The sequence below is a fragment of the Lithobates pipiens genome, unplaced genomic scaffold (genome assembly GCF_037356315.1).
Source record: "Lithobates pipiens isolate NorthernLeopardFrog02 unplaced genomic scaffold, aLitPip1_a1.2 Scaffold_8, whole genome shotgun sequence".
In the NCBI taxonomy this organism is placed as follows: domain Eukaryota; kingdom Metazoa; phylum Chordata; class Amphibia; order Anura; family Ranidae; genus Lithobates; species Lithobates pipiens.
Window position 1 is genome coordinate 105,483,334 of NW_027507903.1, and position 18,194 is coordinate 105,501,527.

Genomic DNA, 18,194 nt, shown 5'->3' on the forward strand with positions numbered 1-18,194 from the left:
TGGAGCTACTTTTATAAACCTTTCCAGCTTTATGCAAGTCAACCAAATCTTAATCGTAGGTCTTCTGAGAGCTCTTTTGTGCGAGGCATCATTCAACTGGTGTGTGTTTTTTATAGTGTAGGGCAGCTGTAACCAACACCTCCAATCTCATCTCATTGATTGGACTCCAGTTGGGTGACACCTCACTCCAATTAGCTCTTGGAGATCTCATTCGTCTAGCGGTTCACATACGTTTTCCACCTGCACTGTGAATGTTTACATGGTGTGTTAAAAACATTGTAACATTTAATTATTTGTGTGTTATTAGTTTAAGCAGATTGTGATTTCGATGAAGATCAAATCACATTTTATGACCAATCTATATCATTCCAAGGGGGTTCACATACTTTTTATTGCAACTGTATGTGTACGTGTGCTGCCATTAGATAAAGTCTAAAAAGTAGGTAAATCTGTGGATAACATACAAGAAAATAAACATCTAGAACTGCATGAGTGCTTGAAAGGCACTACAGCACCCAATTATGGAAATTGCTGAAGGAGGTGAACAGATGCTGCACCAAGCACTATAAATAAAACCAATCCCTCACGTATATAGTATGCTTGGTAGCACACAAGAATATACTATGACTAATGACTAGTAGGTATGTGCAGCACAACAACAGTAATAAATCTGACAAAAATGTTAAATTTAAGTTTCAAAATAGTAAAACATCAGTCATAAAATTGAATGGGTATCCTTAATGACGTTTACAGTATCAATAATAGTACATATAAAATACAAGCAACTGTCATTAAAATACATAAAAAAATCACAAAATACATGTAAATATATACACATAAAAAGACACACATGTATACATACACAAATTTGCAGGAGAAATTATGTATACTAGTAGAGAGGAGGGAGAAAAGGAAGGAAAGGGGATGTGGGAGGGGGGGTTGGGAAAGGGGACGGGGGGAATAAATAATAAAAGGGAGGAACCCATATTCCATACCTAAAATATTAAGTGATCGAATGCAATTGTGGATCTCTGAGTCTTCTTTGAGCCCCTCGGGGGTTAAACTCTCGAGAGTGAAGATTCAGAAGGGATCTGCATTCTCATAGGGCAAGATGTCCGGTATATGATGCCATATACCACATGATCCGTCCCACAGTTGATGAACTGCTTCAACTGGTGGACTCTGCCATCCACACTTGCATGTGCCACAATTCTTGACACTGCATTTAGCTTTCAGCGCTGTCGCAATTTGAATGACAATTGCGCGGTCATACAACACTGTACCCAAACAAATTTTTTATCATTTTGTTCCCACAAATAGAGATTTCTTTTAGTGGTATTTGATCACCTTTGTGGTTTGTATTTTTTGCGCAACAAATAAAAAAAGACCAGAAATTTTGAAAAAAAAACACGTTTTCTTTGTTTCTGTTAACATTTTTTGTAAATAAGTAAGTTTTCTTCTACAATGACGGGCGCTGATATGGATGCACTGACGGTTACTGATAAGGCGGCACTGATGGGCACTGATAGTCAGCACTGGTATGCGGCACTGATGGGCACTCATAGGTGGCACTGATGGTTACTCATAGGTGGGCACAGATGGACACTGGTGGCACTGATGGGTGGCATTGCTGGGCATCATGTTATATAATGGTGCCAGTCAGTGCCCGTTTGTGGAAATGTGTTTTTTTTCGTTTCTTTTTCAATTACATTTCTTGCACAATTCTCCCATCATTGATTAGAAAATCGTTTGTTTTTCAAAAAATTGTCCGATTACTCAAAATTGAATGCCGCACAAAAATTGACTGTTGCTGCAGTCCACTAATGGTAAGAAATATGAACAGAAATTCTTAGATATGATTTTTTAAAGAAAATTCTTTTGAAATTCGACCCATGTATGGCCTGCCTATGTCGTTTGCCCGCACACAGCGTTGGGCTCCTTGGATGCACATAGCTTCAAGCCCTTCAACGCATACAGCTTTGAGCTCCTCGGATGCACACAGCTTTAAGCCCCTTGGACACACAGAGCTTTAAGCCCTTCAATGCACACAGCTTTGAACTTCTTAACGCACACAGCATCTATCTTCACACAGAGCCTCTCTTACTAGCAGCCACTGCTCCAGCTCCACCTTTCTTCCCCTTCTGCTCTCACCAGCCCCTCGTTATATGGGCTGTGGGCACCTGGGCACACACGCTACTGGCTAACCTCAAGACCCAGACACGGTTGGAGATCCCGTCCCACCCACGACTCTTGGGGATCTCCAAACTACAGAGTCCCATCCAGCAATAGCAAAATCTGGAGAAAACTGCCAGATCAGTTTTCTCCATTTAGAATCTACTCTCTGGGGGCGTGGTCTGGACATGGCCAAGTAGAGCTGTGCTGCTGCTGAGCTCCCGGCCACCTTCCGCCTATCCTGGCACAAACAGCTCTCTTTAACAATATGCTCTCATCCAAGAAGCGGAGCAATCGGAGGAATAGGCAGTAGACCAGCCCGGCCAACATCATGCCAGCGGCGGGTGATATACAGAGACTCTTCAGGCGATCGCAACCCAGCTCCTCTGGATCCAAGATGGTGGACCCGCGTGGGGCTATCTCGCCGGCCCCGGACCTGGGAGGTATGGCACCATCGGAGGGTTCGCAGAGCCCAATATTATACCCCATTCCCTCGACGACTGTAGTGTCAGGTCGGGGACATGGGTCACAGCCCCCGCTCCTGTATCGGGCGGATGAGCAGCTGCGAGCCATTCTGCATGCTTTGCCGACCAAGGCTGACATAGAGGCGCTGGTGGGGAGAGTGGAGGCTGCACATAAGAAAGAACTCAACGCAGTTGCTCAGGAGGTGGCCTCTCTGAACACACCGGGCTATCCACTGGGGAGACTTCCCTCTCTGCCTTGGAGTGGAGGGTGGTGACCCCGGAAACTCGCCAGGGAGCCCAGGCACTGTCCGCGGTGGACCTTCAGCTGTGGATGGAGGAGATGGAAGACCGGAGTCGCAGGAACAACCTGCGGCACCGAGGCCTGCCAGAGGCCACGGGTCCTGTGGACTTACTTGCCACAGTCACGGACATCTTTAAAAGGATTGCGGGTTAGCAGCTGCCGGACCGGATTGAAGTGGATAGGGTGCATAGAGCCCTCGGTCCTCGCTCACCTGATCCTTCAAGACCGCGAGATGTGATTTGTAGGTTGCACCACTACATCCACAAGGAGGCCATAGCCCGTAGGGCCTGGGAAGTGGCCGAGCTTGAGTTTAATGGTGCCTCCATCAAGCTCCTACCAGACATCTCTAGACTCACCTTCCCCCACAGAGCCCTCTTGAGGCCCCTCCTGGACCTGGCCAGAAGACATGGTGCGACCTATCGCTGGGGTCACTTTCATCAAGGATCAGAAGACATTTCTCTTGCGCTCACCAGAAGCTCTGCCTGAGCTCTTTGTCTTCCCCGGCGCGGAGCCGATTGTTCTTCCGGATTGGCTGGGATACCTCCCGCGTGCGCCGGGCCACCCGAACACAGGAAGAGCCTCCGCTCCACAACCTCAGAGGCCGATGAGAACTGGCCGACAACCCCGTTCCCTCTCTCAAGATGGACCCCAGGAGGCGTGAGTAGGTCTGTGTGCCCTTGTTGTCCCACTGCCATGCCGTGTGTGCTCCTATTTACCCCTCCTTCCCTAGCCCTCTTGCACAACCCCAGTGGATGCTTTGTTGTTGCTGCTCCCCATTTGCCCGCTGTCGGCCGGCCCCACAGAAGAGCCCCCCCTGGCATGCTCCCATCGTTGTTCTTGCCTACATTTGCCTGCCCTCTGAACCGGCTCTTCCCCTTGCTGGCAGCCCAGTGGCCCCGGCCTGTCCATGTCGGGCAGGACCTATGTTTTCTATGCCACCTGTGCAGAGGGGTTCCTCGCTGCGGCTGCGGGTGGGTATGTCTGGGCAGAGGTGGTGGCAGCCATCTCCTTTTTGGCAGACCTGGTCCTAGAGCCCTCCTTGGAGCCATTCCCCATATGTTCAGACCCGTGGGACTCTGGGGCAGACACTGGACGGCCCGGGACGCTGTCTCCCCTGACCCAGCTTGGCGTACCACTGTAGCATAGGGAGTCCCGCCATGAGGGGAGCTGTATGGCAATCCAGTGAACCGCTGACATCTCATGCATGCACTGGATGAGCTCATTGGGGGCACCTCCGGATTGTTTATATGGGTGGGCTTCCTGGAAGACACTGGATCTCTACGGTACCTTGTTATTGCCCTAATTGACTCAAATTATTGTTCTTTACGCTTAGCGTTACATGGGGGATCTGAATGTTGGGTGGGGGTGACCAGATGGCGAGCATTACACTGCATCTTGCAATGGGGAGTGCGCCCTCCCCGTTGCTCCATGAGGTGTCTGGGGGGGGTGCGGGGGGGGGGGGTTGGGGTGCTCCTGGGCTTGCGGGTATGGTGTTATGTTGTTGTGGGGGGCGCATCGTCCCGACCTGATGATCGGAGCTGAGGAATTTTTACAGCCTAGCCCGCCTGGTCATCTCGGGTCATCTGTGGGTAACTATATTCTGCCGTCAGGTGCTGCCTTGGGGGTGACGCCATCCCCCCGCCGGCCTTGTGATCTAGGTTACGCCTCTGGACAGGGGGCTCGCCCCCTCCCCCTGCCACGTGTGTTCTGTTAGGCTTGATCTGGAGGGGCGGATGCTAATGCTATGGTATGTTTATGGCAGCTACGGGGGCTAATATGTGTTGCTTTAGAGCCACCTCTGGGGCGTGTTGGCTGCCTAGCGCCACCAACGTGGAACCTGTGGGCGTGACGTGCAGTATGTGGCGCCGGACTGGCTCTCACGTACCAGAGGTGATGTTACATGTTGTACTGTTTACCTACCGTTTTCCTCTCTTTAGTTGTTATTTTATTATTTGTTGCTTCTTATGTACGCGTATTATTTGCTGGGGTGGGGGGGAGGCCTGGACCTCTCTATGTTGGTCATTTCCTGCCTAAACCCCACTTAGGCCAGTGTATACACCTGGGACTCTGACCCTGTATATACCTCATACAATTTATAATATTGTATCTTAGATAAATTTACTTAGGGTTTTTTTTTTTGGGCTAAACGTTCCTGGCCCGTACCCCCATATCCCTCCCACTCCTTTTCTCTATTCTCCTTTTCTTTCTCCCTCCCCTCTTCTCTTCACTCTTGGCCTCGGCCCCTCTCTCCACTTCCCGCCTTGCCCCCTGTCACTCTCTGGGCAGAGATATCTCCTGACCATCTCCTTCCTTTTTTTTTTCTTCTCTTTCTTCTCTCAAGGAGACATGGCAGCGGACTCTATTAAAGTACTCTCCCTTAATGCGAAGGGTTTAAATACACCTGAGAAGCGTTGTATGCTATTACATGATCTTAAAAAATCCCACGCGGATGTTGCCCTTATCCAAGAGACACATTTTAAAGACAATAAACTCCCCTTGCTCCAAACCAGACACTTTTCCCGAGCTTATCGTTCGACTAACCCCCTTTCTAAATCAAAGGGGGTGTCCATCTTGATCTCCAGCAAAATTCCATGGTGGTGTCAGGATGTACTGGTGGACCCTGGGGGACGCTTTGTGTTCCTTAAAGTGGTTCTGCACATTTAAAAAAAATATTAAAAGCCAGCAGCTACAAATATTGCAGCTGCTGACTTTTAATAAATTGACACTTACCTGTCCCAAGGTCCAGCGATGTCGGCGGCAGATGACGAGCAATCGCTCGTCTCTCTGCTGCCCCCGCCGCCATCCTCTTTCAGGGAATCGGGAAGTGAAGCATTGCGGCTTCACTGCCCGGTTCCCTACTGTGCATGCGCGAGTCGCAGTGCGCGTCTCAGCTGGTCCCTGCTGTGTCCTGGGAACTGTGTGTTTCCCAGAACACAACTGGGGGGGGGGGGGGCATCTGCGGCGGTCTTGTCCCGGAAGTGGGTGCAGATACCTGGATTATCCAGGTAACTGCACCCCCCTCCCCCCTGCAATGTGCCGATTGTGGCACCGGAGGGGGGGAGGGATCAGATGAGCGGAACTTCCACTTCAGGGTGGAGGACCGCTTTAAGGGTCTACTGGGTGGGATCCATATCACATTTGCAACGGTCTATGCACCCAATGATCACCAAGACACGTTCTTGAAACGCACATTAGACAAACTGATGGATTTTAGAACAGGCCAATTTATTCTAGGGGGAGATTTCAATATTCCATTGATCCCCACATCAGACACTTCCACGGGTTGCTCATCTGTACCCCCTGCATGCAGAAAGCGGATAGCACAAGTGCTTCACAATGCTCGGATCTCCGATGTTTGCCGTCTTCAACACCCAGGGGAAAAGGACTACACCTTTTACTCATCCCCACACAAAACGTACTCTCGGATAGACCTTTTCCCTGATTCCCCATGACCAGCTTCAGTTAGTGAGCTCTACATCGATAGGTCAGATCACGTGGTCGGACCATGCTCCGATCACCCTTACATATGCTCTCACTGAGAGCCCCTCACCTAGGTCTCGATTCTGTCGCCTAAACGAGAGCTTGCTACAAACCCCCGAAGTTCTGGCGGATGTAACTAGTGAGTTAGAACATTACTTCCGTGAGAATGACACACGGGACTGCGATCCCGGAGTACTGTGGGAAGCCCACAAATACGTTATCCGTGGAGTCCTTATTAAACATGGAGCAAACATAAAACGGAAAAGGAATGAACAAATTGCCGGCCTCCTCTCTAAGTTGGCCTTGGTGGAAGCGTGACATAAACATGCCCCTACGCAATTACTTGAGACTGAGGTGCGAGCTCTGCGCACACAAATAACAGACCTGTTACAGTATAAAGTGAAGGCGGCGCTACAATTTTGCCGCAAACTTTCATACGAAGCAGGAAACAAGTGTGGGAAACTGTTAGCGAGGTCAGTCCGGGAGATTAAGTCAGCGTCCTATATCCCTCAGATAACCGGCACTACCGGTCGAAAGGCCGCGACCCCAGTGCAAATTACAGGGGAGTTCAGAGAATTCTATTCAGACTTGTATAACTTGCCCCACTTCCTGAGTCCCACTTCCCCTCAAGCAACTATAGACAGCACATTACTGATTCCCAACTCCCGACGCTCCCGACAGAGACCCAGCAAATACTTGACGAGCCCATACCTCTGGAGGAGCTACAAGGGGCAGTGAACGCTATGAAGTTAGGGGAAGCCCCGAGCCCTGACGGATACACCACCCAATACTATACAACTTTCTTCCAGATTCTAGGACCGCGCCTGGTGACGTTTTTTAATGCTCTGGGCTCTGGTACTAGTTTCCCTAGCGATACCCTGAGAGCCTATATTTCCCTGATCCACAAGGAGGGCAAAGAACCCAGCTTATGTGGCAGTTACAGGCCCATTTCCCTGCTAAACATGGACCTAAAATTGTTCTCAAAGATTATAGCCACCAGACTGGCGCGTCGCCTCCAACATCTGATACACCTTGACCCAGTTCTGGTTCATACCCACGAAAAGAAGCGAGAGACAACACTATCAAAGTGCTTAACCTTCTTCATGTGGCAAGCTTTAGCGGGACCCCCTGTTTATTCGTGAGCACTGACGCCGAAAAGGCCTTTGATAGGGTAAACTGGAACTACACGTTTTCCATTCTCTGACACATTGGCTTGGGGGATAAATTGCTGTGATGGATCACGAGCATATACTCAAACCCCTCGGCCCAGGTAAAGGCAAACGGAGTGCTCTCGAGCGCTTTCCCTATTGGAAACAGGACCAGACAGGGATGCCCGCTATCTCCTCTTCTCTTTGCCCTCTCCCTTGAGCCGTTCCTTTTGCTCAATAAGAGCAAACATGGATATTACAGGGCTCCAAGTGGGTAGCCACCACTGCAAAATCTCTGCGTATGCGGATGACCTGTTGTTCTCTCTCACAAACCCTAGAATTTCTCTATCAAACCTACTACGTGAATTTAAAGTTTATGGGGCAATCTCCCACCTGAAAATGAATCTCTCTAAATCTGAAGCTATCGGGGTGGCGGTGGACACTCGCACCTTACTGGACCTACAAGCCAATTTCCACTTTAAATGGACCGATACAGCACGAAGATGCCTTCAGATATTCAGATATTCAGCAGATGTTTAATCTTAACTTCCCTCCTCTACTGACTAAGACGTGTGCCCTACTGGAAAAGTGTCATTCCGGCTTTCACTCCTGGTTTGGAAGATGTAATCTTCTTAAAATGAGCATACTGCCCAAATTTATTTACCTTCTACAGGCTCTGCCGATCCATATCCCACCCGCCTTTTTAAACAAGTACAAGCCCTCTTTACCAGATTTGTCTGGGCCCATAAAAAGCCCAGACTCCGACGTTCTCAAATGACACTTCCTAAACACTACGGCGGACTAGCGTTACCGGACACGCGTCAATACTTTCTCACATCCTATTTGGGACGGTTTCTGGACTGGCGGCGCAATCAGTCAACCAAGTTGTGGGTGCAACTTGAGCATTCCCAGGCCCACATTCCACTTCTTGGTGCACTGTGGTGTTATGGGGACCTCCCCTAAGGAATGAAGATGCACCCGCTTTTGGGGCCTACCCTGAAGCATAGCCAATGGGTGGCATTCACTATGGTCCTTACATCTAAGAATTCACCACTATTCCCATTACTCTGCAATCCTAAATTTGAACCGGGTCTACACTTGACGGAGTACTCTGACCTCTTAGAGAATCTGAATGTGATCATGCAGCTAAATTTGTAGCTGAGGGGCAGTGGCCATCCATTTCGGACCTAACTAACGCGACAGGAGCTTACAAACTGCCCTTCTGGAAGGCGATACGACTGCACCACTTCCTCCATTCCCTCTCTAACCCCCTGGATTTTTCGCGTCAGAAGACAACTTTCGAGGTCCTCTGCTCGGGACAAGACCCGCTTGCTCATATCCTATCCCAAACGTATTCTCTGCTAATCACTCCCAAGACGCAGCCACGTCTCCCCTGTCTTACCAACTGGGAGGTAGACCTTAACTGTACATTTTCAGTGACTCAGCAACAACGCATTATCACTCTAGCCTTTAAATCTTCACTGTGCACTAGAACGCAGGAAACTACAAACTGTTAACCTGCTGGTACTTAACGCCTTCCAGACTACAGAAATACTTTCCCGTCGCCTCGAGTAGATGTTGGCACTGCAACGAGAATTGTTTAAGAAGACCTGGGATATTTGGACCACCTTTATTTACTCTGAAGAGGAACGACGCCTTCTAAATTTGTAGTGCCCCCCCCTTCTAGGGGGACCCGTATGCCCCATCCGCCGCCATGCCTTCTCTTTCTGCCTCTCTCTCTTCTCTTCCATTACTATCCCCCTCCCTCCTCCCCCCTCTATCCTGTAATTCGCTCCCCAATCGTGCCCTCCTTACAGTATCAGCTAGGTCTTTCTTTTTGTATGGGAGACGTGGGGGTGAAGTGGGAGAGACCCCAACACTGACCTTTCCGACACCTCCGATTCGGGTTGTGTGCCCGGCACGGGAATTGGAAACTGGAAACTGATGGGTATATTGTCACATAGCTGATGAGTCATTTTGGATGCTAGTTTATTGCTGTATGAGTCCTATAGCTTTATTGCTGATCACACCCTTGTCTGTAATGTCTCTCTCCCTTTTTTTTCTATTGAATACAAATTTATATTTTTATAAATCTACTCTCTGTAGTTTTGCAGTCAGCAGACATACAAACTCTGTGTCCATTTTCAATCCCTTTCCATAGAGACAGAGCCTCGCTCTGCCACACCTGTTATACTAATTCTCAATAAAGAAATATTGTTTAAAAAAAAAAAGGAATTTCTAGCCCAAAAAAATGCAGATTTTAACATAAGCAAAAGATTTTAAAAATCACTTTAACCTAGTAATCAACCGTCATTTTTGTCAAAATGAAATTTTACCTGTGTGCATATTATTTCCAGGAAAATTCTGAAAGGTATTGCATATCCCATCATCAGAGGATCCATTATCAGACATCAAGTCCTTATTCCTACACAGTAACAAAAAATGGCATTGTGATATTCTACATAGGTCTATGAAGGAGAGATGCTGCCTGAGTCAATCAGAAGCAACTAATGGATCAGAGCGATTCTCCGTGACAGTACTGACCAATCAGGATCACTTCAGCATCCCCGGAGGTAAGTACAGCAGTGACCGGTGGTGTGGGGAGGGTGTTCGCTGTTAGTTCAGCTTTATATTTTTTCTGTAAAGGTGAACGAACAGCTTAAGTAACATTTACAAATCTTGTCCCTCCCCCACTCTGTGACTGGACAGGTAAAGGAGAAACATCTGACTGATAAGCACATCTCTCTGTCACTCTGTTCTTTCCGATCAGCATACTTGCTATAGGTATGTTATTTGAAAAGTACTGAAACAGTGGGCCTGCAAAACAGCCAGGCATACAGCATTTTCAGAAGGACATCAGCGATTGCAACCTTCATATTTCTCTTATGACAGGTTTATTTCAACTGTTGATCCTTACCTTAAATCACATTCTGGATTCCTGTGATCATTCTCTTCAGCACCATACAAGGTTTTAACATCCTAAAGCCAAGATATACATTTTAGTTGTAGTATAAATCACCGCAACCACAGAATAAATGAAAAAAAAACATGGTGTACTATTTATGGCACATTGCATTACAGTTGGGCTGTTTAAATTGTAAAGAGTTTTATGGTAGCTGCCATAGCTGACCTGAAAATGCAAGATGTCTGGTTTTCATGCAGATTTATCGGCTTCTGTACTTTTTGAGTCCTGGACCTGGAAAAATGATGCAGAAAGGAGATCTGACATCATTCTGACTTCTCATCTGCTTCTCCTGGATCAGTAAATAATAAAGTCAAAAAACAGCCAGACATCTAAAATTTTCAGAAGGCAAGGTCAGCAATGACAGCCTCCATAACCCAGTTATTCCCCTCCATACAAATTTACTTTAACCACCTCAATACAGGGCACTTTCACTCCTTCCTGCCCAGGCTATTTTTTTTAGCTTTTAGCGCTGTAGTAATTTGAATGACAGTTGCACGTTAATGCAACACTGAACCCAAATTCATTTTTTTATCTTTTTCTTCACACAAATAGAGCTTTCTTTGGTGGTATTTAACTCACTGCTGGAATTTTTATTTTTTACAAAAAAAAATAAAAAAGTCTGAAAATTTTGAAAAAAAAGTTTTTCTTAGTTGCTGTCAGTAGATTTTGTAAATAAGTAATTTTTTTCCTTCACTGATGAGGCTGCACTGATGAACACTGATGAGGTGGCACTGATAGGCAGCATGGACAGACAGCACTGATGGGCACTGATTCTGGCACTGATGGGCACAGATGTTAGGCATTGATGGGCAGCATTGATGAGCAGGCACTGACTGGCATCACTTATGGGCATTGATTGGCGGCACTGCTGAGGCTTTCCTGTAATCAGGGCACTGATGATCAATGCCCTGATTACCTTCCCAGGTCTCCCCTGCGAGGAGATACTGCCGATCAGCACTCCTCGGCACACACTCTGTCAGTGTGAGGCGATGAGAGCCGATTCACGGCACTTACGTATTTACATGTGACTGGCTGTAATTGGACACAGAGATCGGAGGTGCACAGTGCGGCGATTGTGGCCGCGCTCTGTTGCTAGGACACGGTTTGCCCACGATCACCGTACTGTGCACCCCCCGTGGACGCATGAAAGTGGACGTTTTGGGGCACCGTCATATGATGTCCAACCAGAACGAGAGCCGCACCGTCCCTCTGTCATTTGACGGTGGGCAGGCGGGAAGTGGTTAAAGTGTCTGTAAACACAAAATGAAAAAAAGGTGGCATTGCCTCTCTATAATATTCATAGGTTATATTAGCTATTGTTTTTCAAAAAAAGCATGCAATAAAGATCTAAAATACTTGTTGACAGTTTTCTCTACTTCCAGCACACACCTGAATTCTCCACTCTATAGGCAGCACACACCTGAATTCTCCACTCTATAGGCAGCACACACCTGAATACTGCAATCTATAAGGAGCACACACCTAAATTCTGCACTCTATAGGAACTCTGCTCTATGTGCAGCGCACACCTTAACTCTACTCTCTATGCACAGTGCACACCAGCTCTCTACACTCTATAGGCAGCGCACAACTGCTCTCTACACTCTCGCAGCACACTTCTGAACTCTGTACTTTATATGCAGCGTACACTAGAATACAGCACTCTATATGCAGCGTACACCTAAACTTTGCACTCTATACGCAGAGTACACCTGAACTCTGCACTTGCATGTGTGTTTGAGCTTTGGGGTGCACACGTATGGCAGTAGCACAGATGATTACACCTCACAGACACAACACGTCCCCTCCTGAGTTACAGTGACAGTCTCTCCATGCCAGATGGTCCCTTCAGTCCACTCCAGTCCAAACTGCACTGGCACTTCCACTGTCAGTGGGCATGCACAGTTCTGAGCCGAGTGTCACAGCCATATTTTTTACTGCCAACCTTTTTCCGTTACTGGCAGGAGAAAAGTGTAAATTTTTTACTGGCTGCCAGTAAAAATACTGACGACTGGCAACACTGGCAGCGGTCTTTCAAATGCATTTTTTTGGGAAAAAAATATACTTTAATTGATTTATTTTTTATAATGTAGATGTGATGTTATGCCGCGAGAATCGCGAGAGAATGGTGATCTTTATTCTAAGTAAAAAATCGTGATTATAATTTTTCCCAGAATAGTGCATCTCTACGAGGCAGCATGTTCTCCAGAGGCAGCCATCATGAAACAGTAAGGAGCAGCCATCCTATTCTGTCACATTGTAGGGCACGTATCTTCTGGCCCACTTCCCAGAGCTCAGCTTGTGACAAACTTTTTAAGAGCCGAGTACAATTCTGCGTTTGCCAAGGATAACTATGAAGGGTTATGGTGTGAAGGCACCACAAACACCCAAGGCCCAATTGTTCCACACCTGTGTGACATGTTTAAGAACAGAGTCCAATCAAGTGTAGCACTGGCTCCTGACGAGCAGGCACTATGTTCTTTTATAAAGTTAATTTGCCTGAAATCACAGTTGGGTTTCAGGACTATTTCTCTAAATTTCTGGTTTCAGTACCAGTCCAGCTGGGCTGCACTGGGTTCTCCTTGACCACAGGTGTCGCTGTCACTGCCAGCAAGAGTAGAAACGCAGTCTAGCTGGGTGTATTGAATGCCATGGTTTTCTCGGAACCAGCCCAGTGGGAGTGTTCTCCTGCTGTGCATTCTGGGAGGTGGTATTTAAGGTACCGACGCCACATGGTTGGGGGTTTCATCTTTATTTTCTGTCTGTTTCTTTTCTGGTGGTCCTCCTGACCCAGCCCCATAGCCCTCCTGGCCTGGGGTGTGGAACCATGCATCCCAAGTCTCAGGGCCGGCTGGCCCGAGGCAACGCAACTGCAGGGACAGGCCTGACTGAATTTCGGGGACTACTGATCCAAGGGTGGTCCGGTGCCATCTCATCTGAAGGGAGAGGCCCAGCAACTGAAGAACCCCAGGGGAGGTCTCTTCAGGAGAAGGCCGTGCGCAAAGCTGGCTTCTCTGAAGGAGCCTGGAGGCTTAGTTGAAGGACGCAACCTGGATCAACACACATACGGTATCGCCGGATCAGCTGAGAGAACCTGGTACCGTATGTTAGCTCTCTAAATTTATCCCTCATTAATGCTCAAGTGTACATCACAAGTTTGTGGCAGAGACTTTGTCAAACACCCTACCGGCTGCTAGGCCTAGTGAGAGGAGGTCTATCCGGGGGTTGTTAAATCCAGTTGTGAAACAGTCTTTATTCTCTGGATTTTCTATAAGGACTTCCATTATTTTTGCAGCCTAAAGTACCTGAACTTACTCCTAACCCTCTACCCTTTATTGAAAGACTCTGTTTCTGTTACAAATAAATAACCCAAAATAAGATTCAGTGTCAGCTTCCACATTCTTTGGGCCATCTACCACGGGAACCCCTAGACGGAGAAGTAAACCAGAAGGTAACGGTAAGCCCAATAAAACCAGCAGCTCCTTCGGGGTCAGTGCTACACAAGCATTTGCCAAGGATAACTGTGAAGGATTATGGTGTGAAGGCACCAACACCCAAGGCCAAATTTTTCCACACCTGTTACTTCTATCCAAAGATTGCAAAAGAGACACCAGGCTTTATCTACTGTAACAAATAAGAAAAATTGTTAATCTTCGCCTCAATGTACTGTAATGTGGCTTCTTCACATAAGGCTTGCTCACTGTGGTGCAAAACTTTATTTCCATTCAAAATCTGCCAAAGAGACACCAGAATTTATCCAAAAAAAATCTCTAATCTTATTCCAAGTACACTAAAATGTGGCCTCATCATCCAGACTGGCTTCCCAAGCCAGTTTACAAAATAAAGAAAGCTTGCAAGGAAAATTGAATTTAAATGTAATTTATATATATATATATATATATATATATATATATATATATGTCAGTTTTGCTGCTACAGGTTCTATACACATGTAGCACCCTGGAGTTTAGGCAAGGTTGCTCCTCACAAATTTGCTTGCCAGGAATAATTATTCTGGTTGATTATTAGAGATCCATTGATTTCTCCCTAAGTTTGGCCTTATTGCACTTCTCTTCTACCACTAGGTGGCTGCGTACTTGGTGGTACTGGATATGAGAAGGGCAACGCAATGTCAGATTATGGGTATATGGGGCCTCTCAGCCAACGGGCTGGGGTTTTCTTGAATCCCTTGGCCTGCTGGGAACCTATATATTTGGGTGGAGTCAGGTGATATGTGTTCTGTGCCACCTGGATGGCTGTCTGGGTGGGTGTGTGTTGTATTGCCCAGGATGCTAGGCCGAAGATTTGGCCTATCCCGGGCACATTTGGCACATTTGGTTGCTAGGCTGTCTGAGGGCCTATGAGGAAAAAAGGTAGTAGGAAAGAATCCATATAGTTCTACGGGATAAAAAGGATTGGGCAATCTGCGGTCTTCTCCCAACAGTTAAAAATATCTTTATTGGTATCAAAAGTACATAATAATGTAAGTGAGCAAACTACATACAAGACAAAATAAAATAACATTAAAAAGACAATACAGCCAGGCCCAATCCTTTTATCCCGTAGAACTGTCTGGGTTCTTTCCCACTACCTTTTATTCCTCATATGCTTTCTCAGTTTGGGATCTAAGGTAAAGGGTACCACCCCAACCAGGCAAGTCAGTATCTCCCCTCCCAGTGCTGGGTTTTACATTTACCCAGCACTATGATCCTATGAGATGATCTGGTACCTCCCTCTATTTTTGTCTGAGGGTCTATCCAGAAGCAAGAGAACAGTGCGGCTTGCAGACCAACCAAAGGTGACGGTTCTGCCGGCCAGAGAACCTGTTGTGGTCAGAGGTAGAGGGAAAACTGATGCCAGTAGGGGACTATCCACCTAATTACCAGAGACCATAGTAAGTAACTAAAGCAAGTCCCAGAGCAGCATTCTCGCCAACCGGGAATGGTGAAGAATCTGGAAACTTCAGTGGGTAACAAGCCAGGGACCCAGTCAGCAGAGGTGATGTTTGCAGAGCAGCTGTCAGGTCACCTGAGGCCAGGTGACAGATGCACACCGTTGAGGTCAGGAGTGCACCACTAAAGGTAGTGGACCCTATGGCTGACTGCTCAACTAGTAGACAAGACTAGACAGAGAACATGCCAAAGGTCAGGGTAACAAGCAGGCAGGGATAGTCAAACAACAACAAACGGTAACAGAAACGGACATAGTGCACACAGCAAGCAGGTGACAGGAAACCAAGCACACAATATTGCTCGGCCAAGGCAGGCTTGGACAGCACGGTGTTAAATAGTGTATCCTGTAGAGGCTAGGGTGGAGCCATGCTGAGGGAAGATTACTTAACCATGCAGGTGTGAGAGTGCAATCCAAGGCTGACACACAGACCAGAGGTAAGCAGACAGAGCATGAAGGTATTACTGGCGATTCATGAAACCAGCCTTGTGTGTCAAGCCAGGGACCAAGCAGGCCAGTGGGGTGAAGCTTAAGAGGTAACTTGAGTGCAAAGCCAGAGACCCAGCAGAGAAGTGGGGGTGACGCTTGAGGAAGATACCACTGTGAAGATTGGAGAAGCTCAAGGGATTCATTAGCAGTGAATCAGTGGGTCTAGTGAGAGACTGGGAGCTCAGTGGGCTAAAGAGCTACAAGAGCGATTGTAGTGAAAGTGAAAGAACTGTTACGCTTTGTGTTAGGAATAGTGATGGACGAACTTCCGACGGGACGTTTCGCGAACGCGAAATGCGAACGGACCCAAACGTTCGCGAAACAGAACGTTCGCCGCGGGCCCCATTGACTTCAATGGGAGGCGAACTTTGCAAACCTTCATGTCGAATTTGCGGCCACGTGGTAATTATTAGGGGGTAAAACGTAGTCCCACCATCTGGACAATGACATAATACATGTATGAGGTGAATTTGGGATCGATAACTACAAGCATTTTTATTTTATTTGGGAAATTGTTCTAACAATTCAGGACTATGGAGCTAATGAAGGCAATGGAGGAGAGGGAAGGTCAGGGACCAGGGTAGGCAAAGAAGAGGGTGCAGGAGATGATCACCAGCAGCGTGACATACCGGAATGACACATGCACCGTGATAGAGGCATCTGACAGCAGCACCGTAATACAGAGCACTGACAGCAGCACCGTGACATACAGCGCTGACAGCAGCACCGTGACATACAGCGCTGACAGCAGCACCGTGACATACAGCGCTGACAGCAGCACCGTGACATACAGCGCTGACAGCAGCACCGTGACATACAGCGCTGACAGCAGCACCGTGACATACAGCGCTGACAGCAGCACCGTGACATACAGCGCTGACAGCAGCACCGTGACATACAGCGCTGACAGCAGCACCGTGACATACAGCGCTGACAGCAGCACCGTGACATACAGCGCTGACAGCAGCACCGTGACATACAGCGCTGACAGCAGCACCGTGACATACAGCACTGACAGCAGCACCGTAAGCAGCCCCAGGAGGAAGTCAGCACAGCACAGGGATGGTGTGATCCCCTCATAATAAGAACCCCCAGGAGGAAGTCAGCACAGCACAGGGATAGTGTGATCCCTTCATAATAAGAACCCCCAGGAGGAAGTCAGCACAGCACAGGGATATCATAAGCAGCCCCAGTAGAAATATGACACCGCTCAACCTCTTCAAAGAGGAGGGTAGGGGCATATAGTACGGTGTGCTTTTTTGGGTCAAGGAAGTGAGCCAAATGAATTAAGAAGGTCTGTGTGCTTGATTAAAAAAATAGTTTATAGACATATACATGGTCTACTGGTCACATGTGTTGAATTCCTCCGAGATCCATGCCTCATTCATTTTTAGAAATGTGAGGTAGTTAACACTGTGGTGAGCTAGGCGAGTACGCTTATCGGTCACAATCCCCCCTGCTGCGCTGAACGTCCTTTCGGACAGGACACTGGATGAGGGGCAAGCCAACAGTTCGATTGCAAATTGGGCAAGCTCTGGCCAGAGGTCAAGCCTGCCCACCCAGTAGTCTAGGGGTTCATCACTCCTCAGAGCGTCCACATCGGCCGTTAACCCAATGTAGTCGGACACCTGACGGTCTAGGCGTTCCCTGATGCTGGATCCGGATGACACCTGTCGATGGGTCGGCTGAAAGAATGACCTCATATCCGAAGTCACCAACACATCTTCAAACCGGCCTCTTCTTGCAGGCGCTGTTGGATTGGTACCCGCAAATCCTTCTCTGGGAGTGGGAATTGCTCCTCTGCCAGCGCACGCAAAAGCAGAATGCAGCATTTCTCGAAGCAAGGCCTGGAAGTGCTGCATTCTGACAGCCCTCTGCGACGGCGCTAACATTTCCGCCATTTTGTGTTTGTACCGGGGATCTAAGTACGTTGCCACCCAGTACTGGTCCTTGACCCTCATGCTTTTTATACGGGGGTCCCTATTAAAACACTGGAGCATGAAGGCCCCCATTTGCACTCAAGCGGAAGGTATGTGGTGGTGGTGGTGTTGTTGGTGGTAGTGTCTTTGGGGGTGCACATAGCAGAGAGTGAAGAAGAGGGTGCAGATCGAGAGGATGAGGAGGGTGCAGAAGAATAAGGCTGAGTGAGCCACTCAACCAAGTCTGGTGCGTCCTTTAAAGTAATTGAACGCACCTTCTGCAACTTCCCACTTTGGCTCAAGGCT

At 47.8% G+C, this 18,194-nt stretch overlaps 1 protein-coding gene across 1 annotated transcript in view; it reads right to left on the reverse strand.

Moving 5' to 3' along the window:
* TERB2 (telomere repeat binding bouquet formation protein 2) overlaps positions 1–18,194 on the reverse strand; it is a 61,491-nt gene that overhangs the window by 11,602 nt on the left and 31,695 nt on the right. Inside the window, exons 5-6 of the mRNA XM_077471325.1 lie at positions 10,483–10,544; positions 9,902–9,990 (exon numbers count right to left, since the gene is read on the reverse strand). Coding sequence (XP_077327451.1) covers positions 9,902–9,990; positions 10,483–10,544 — 151 coding nt within the window. The remainder of the gene's footprint in view (positions 1–9,901; positions 9,991–10,482; positions 10,545–18,194) is intronic.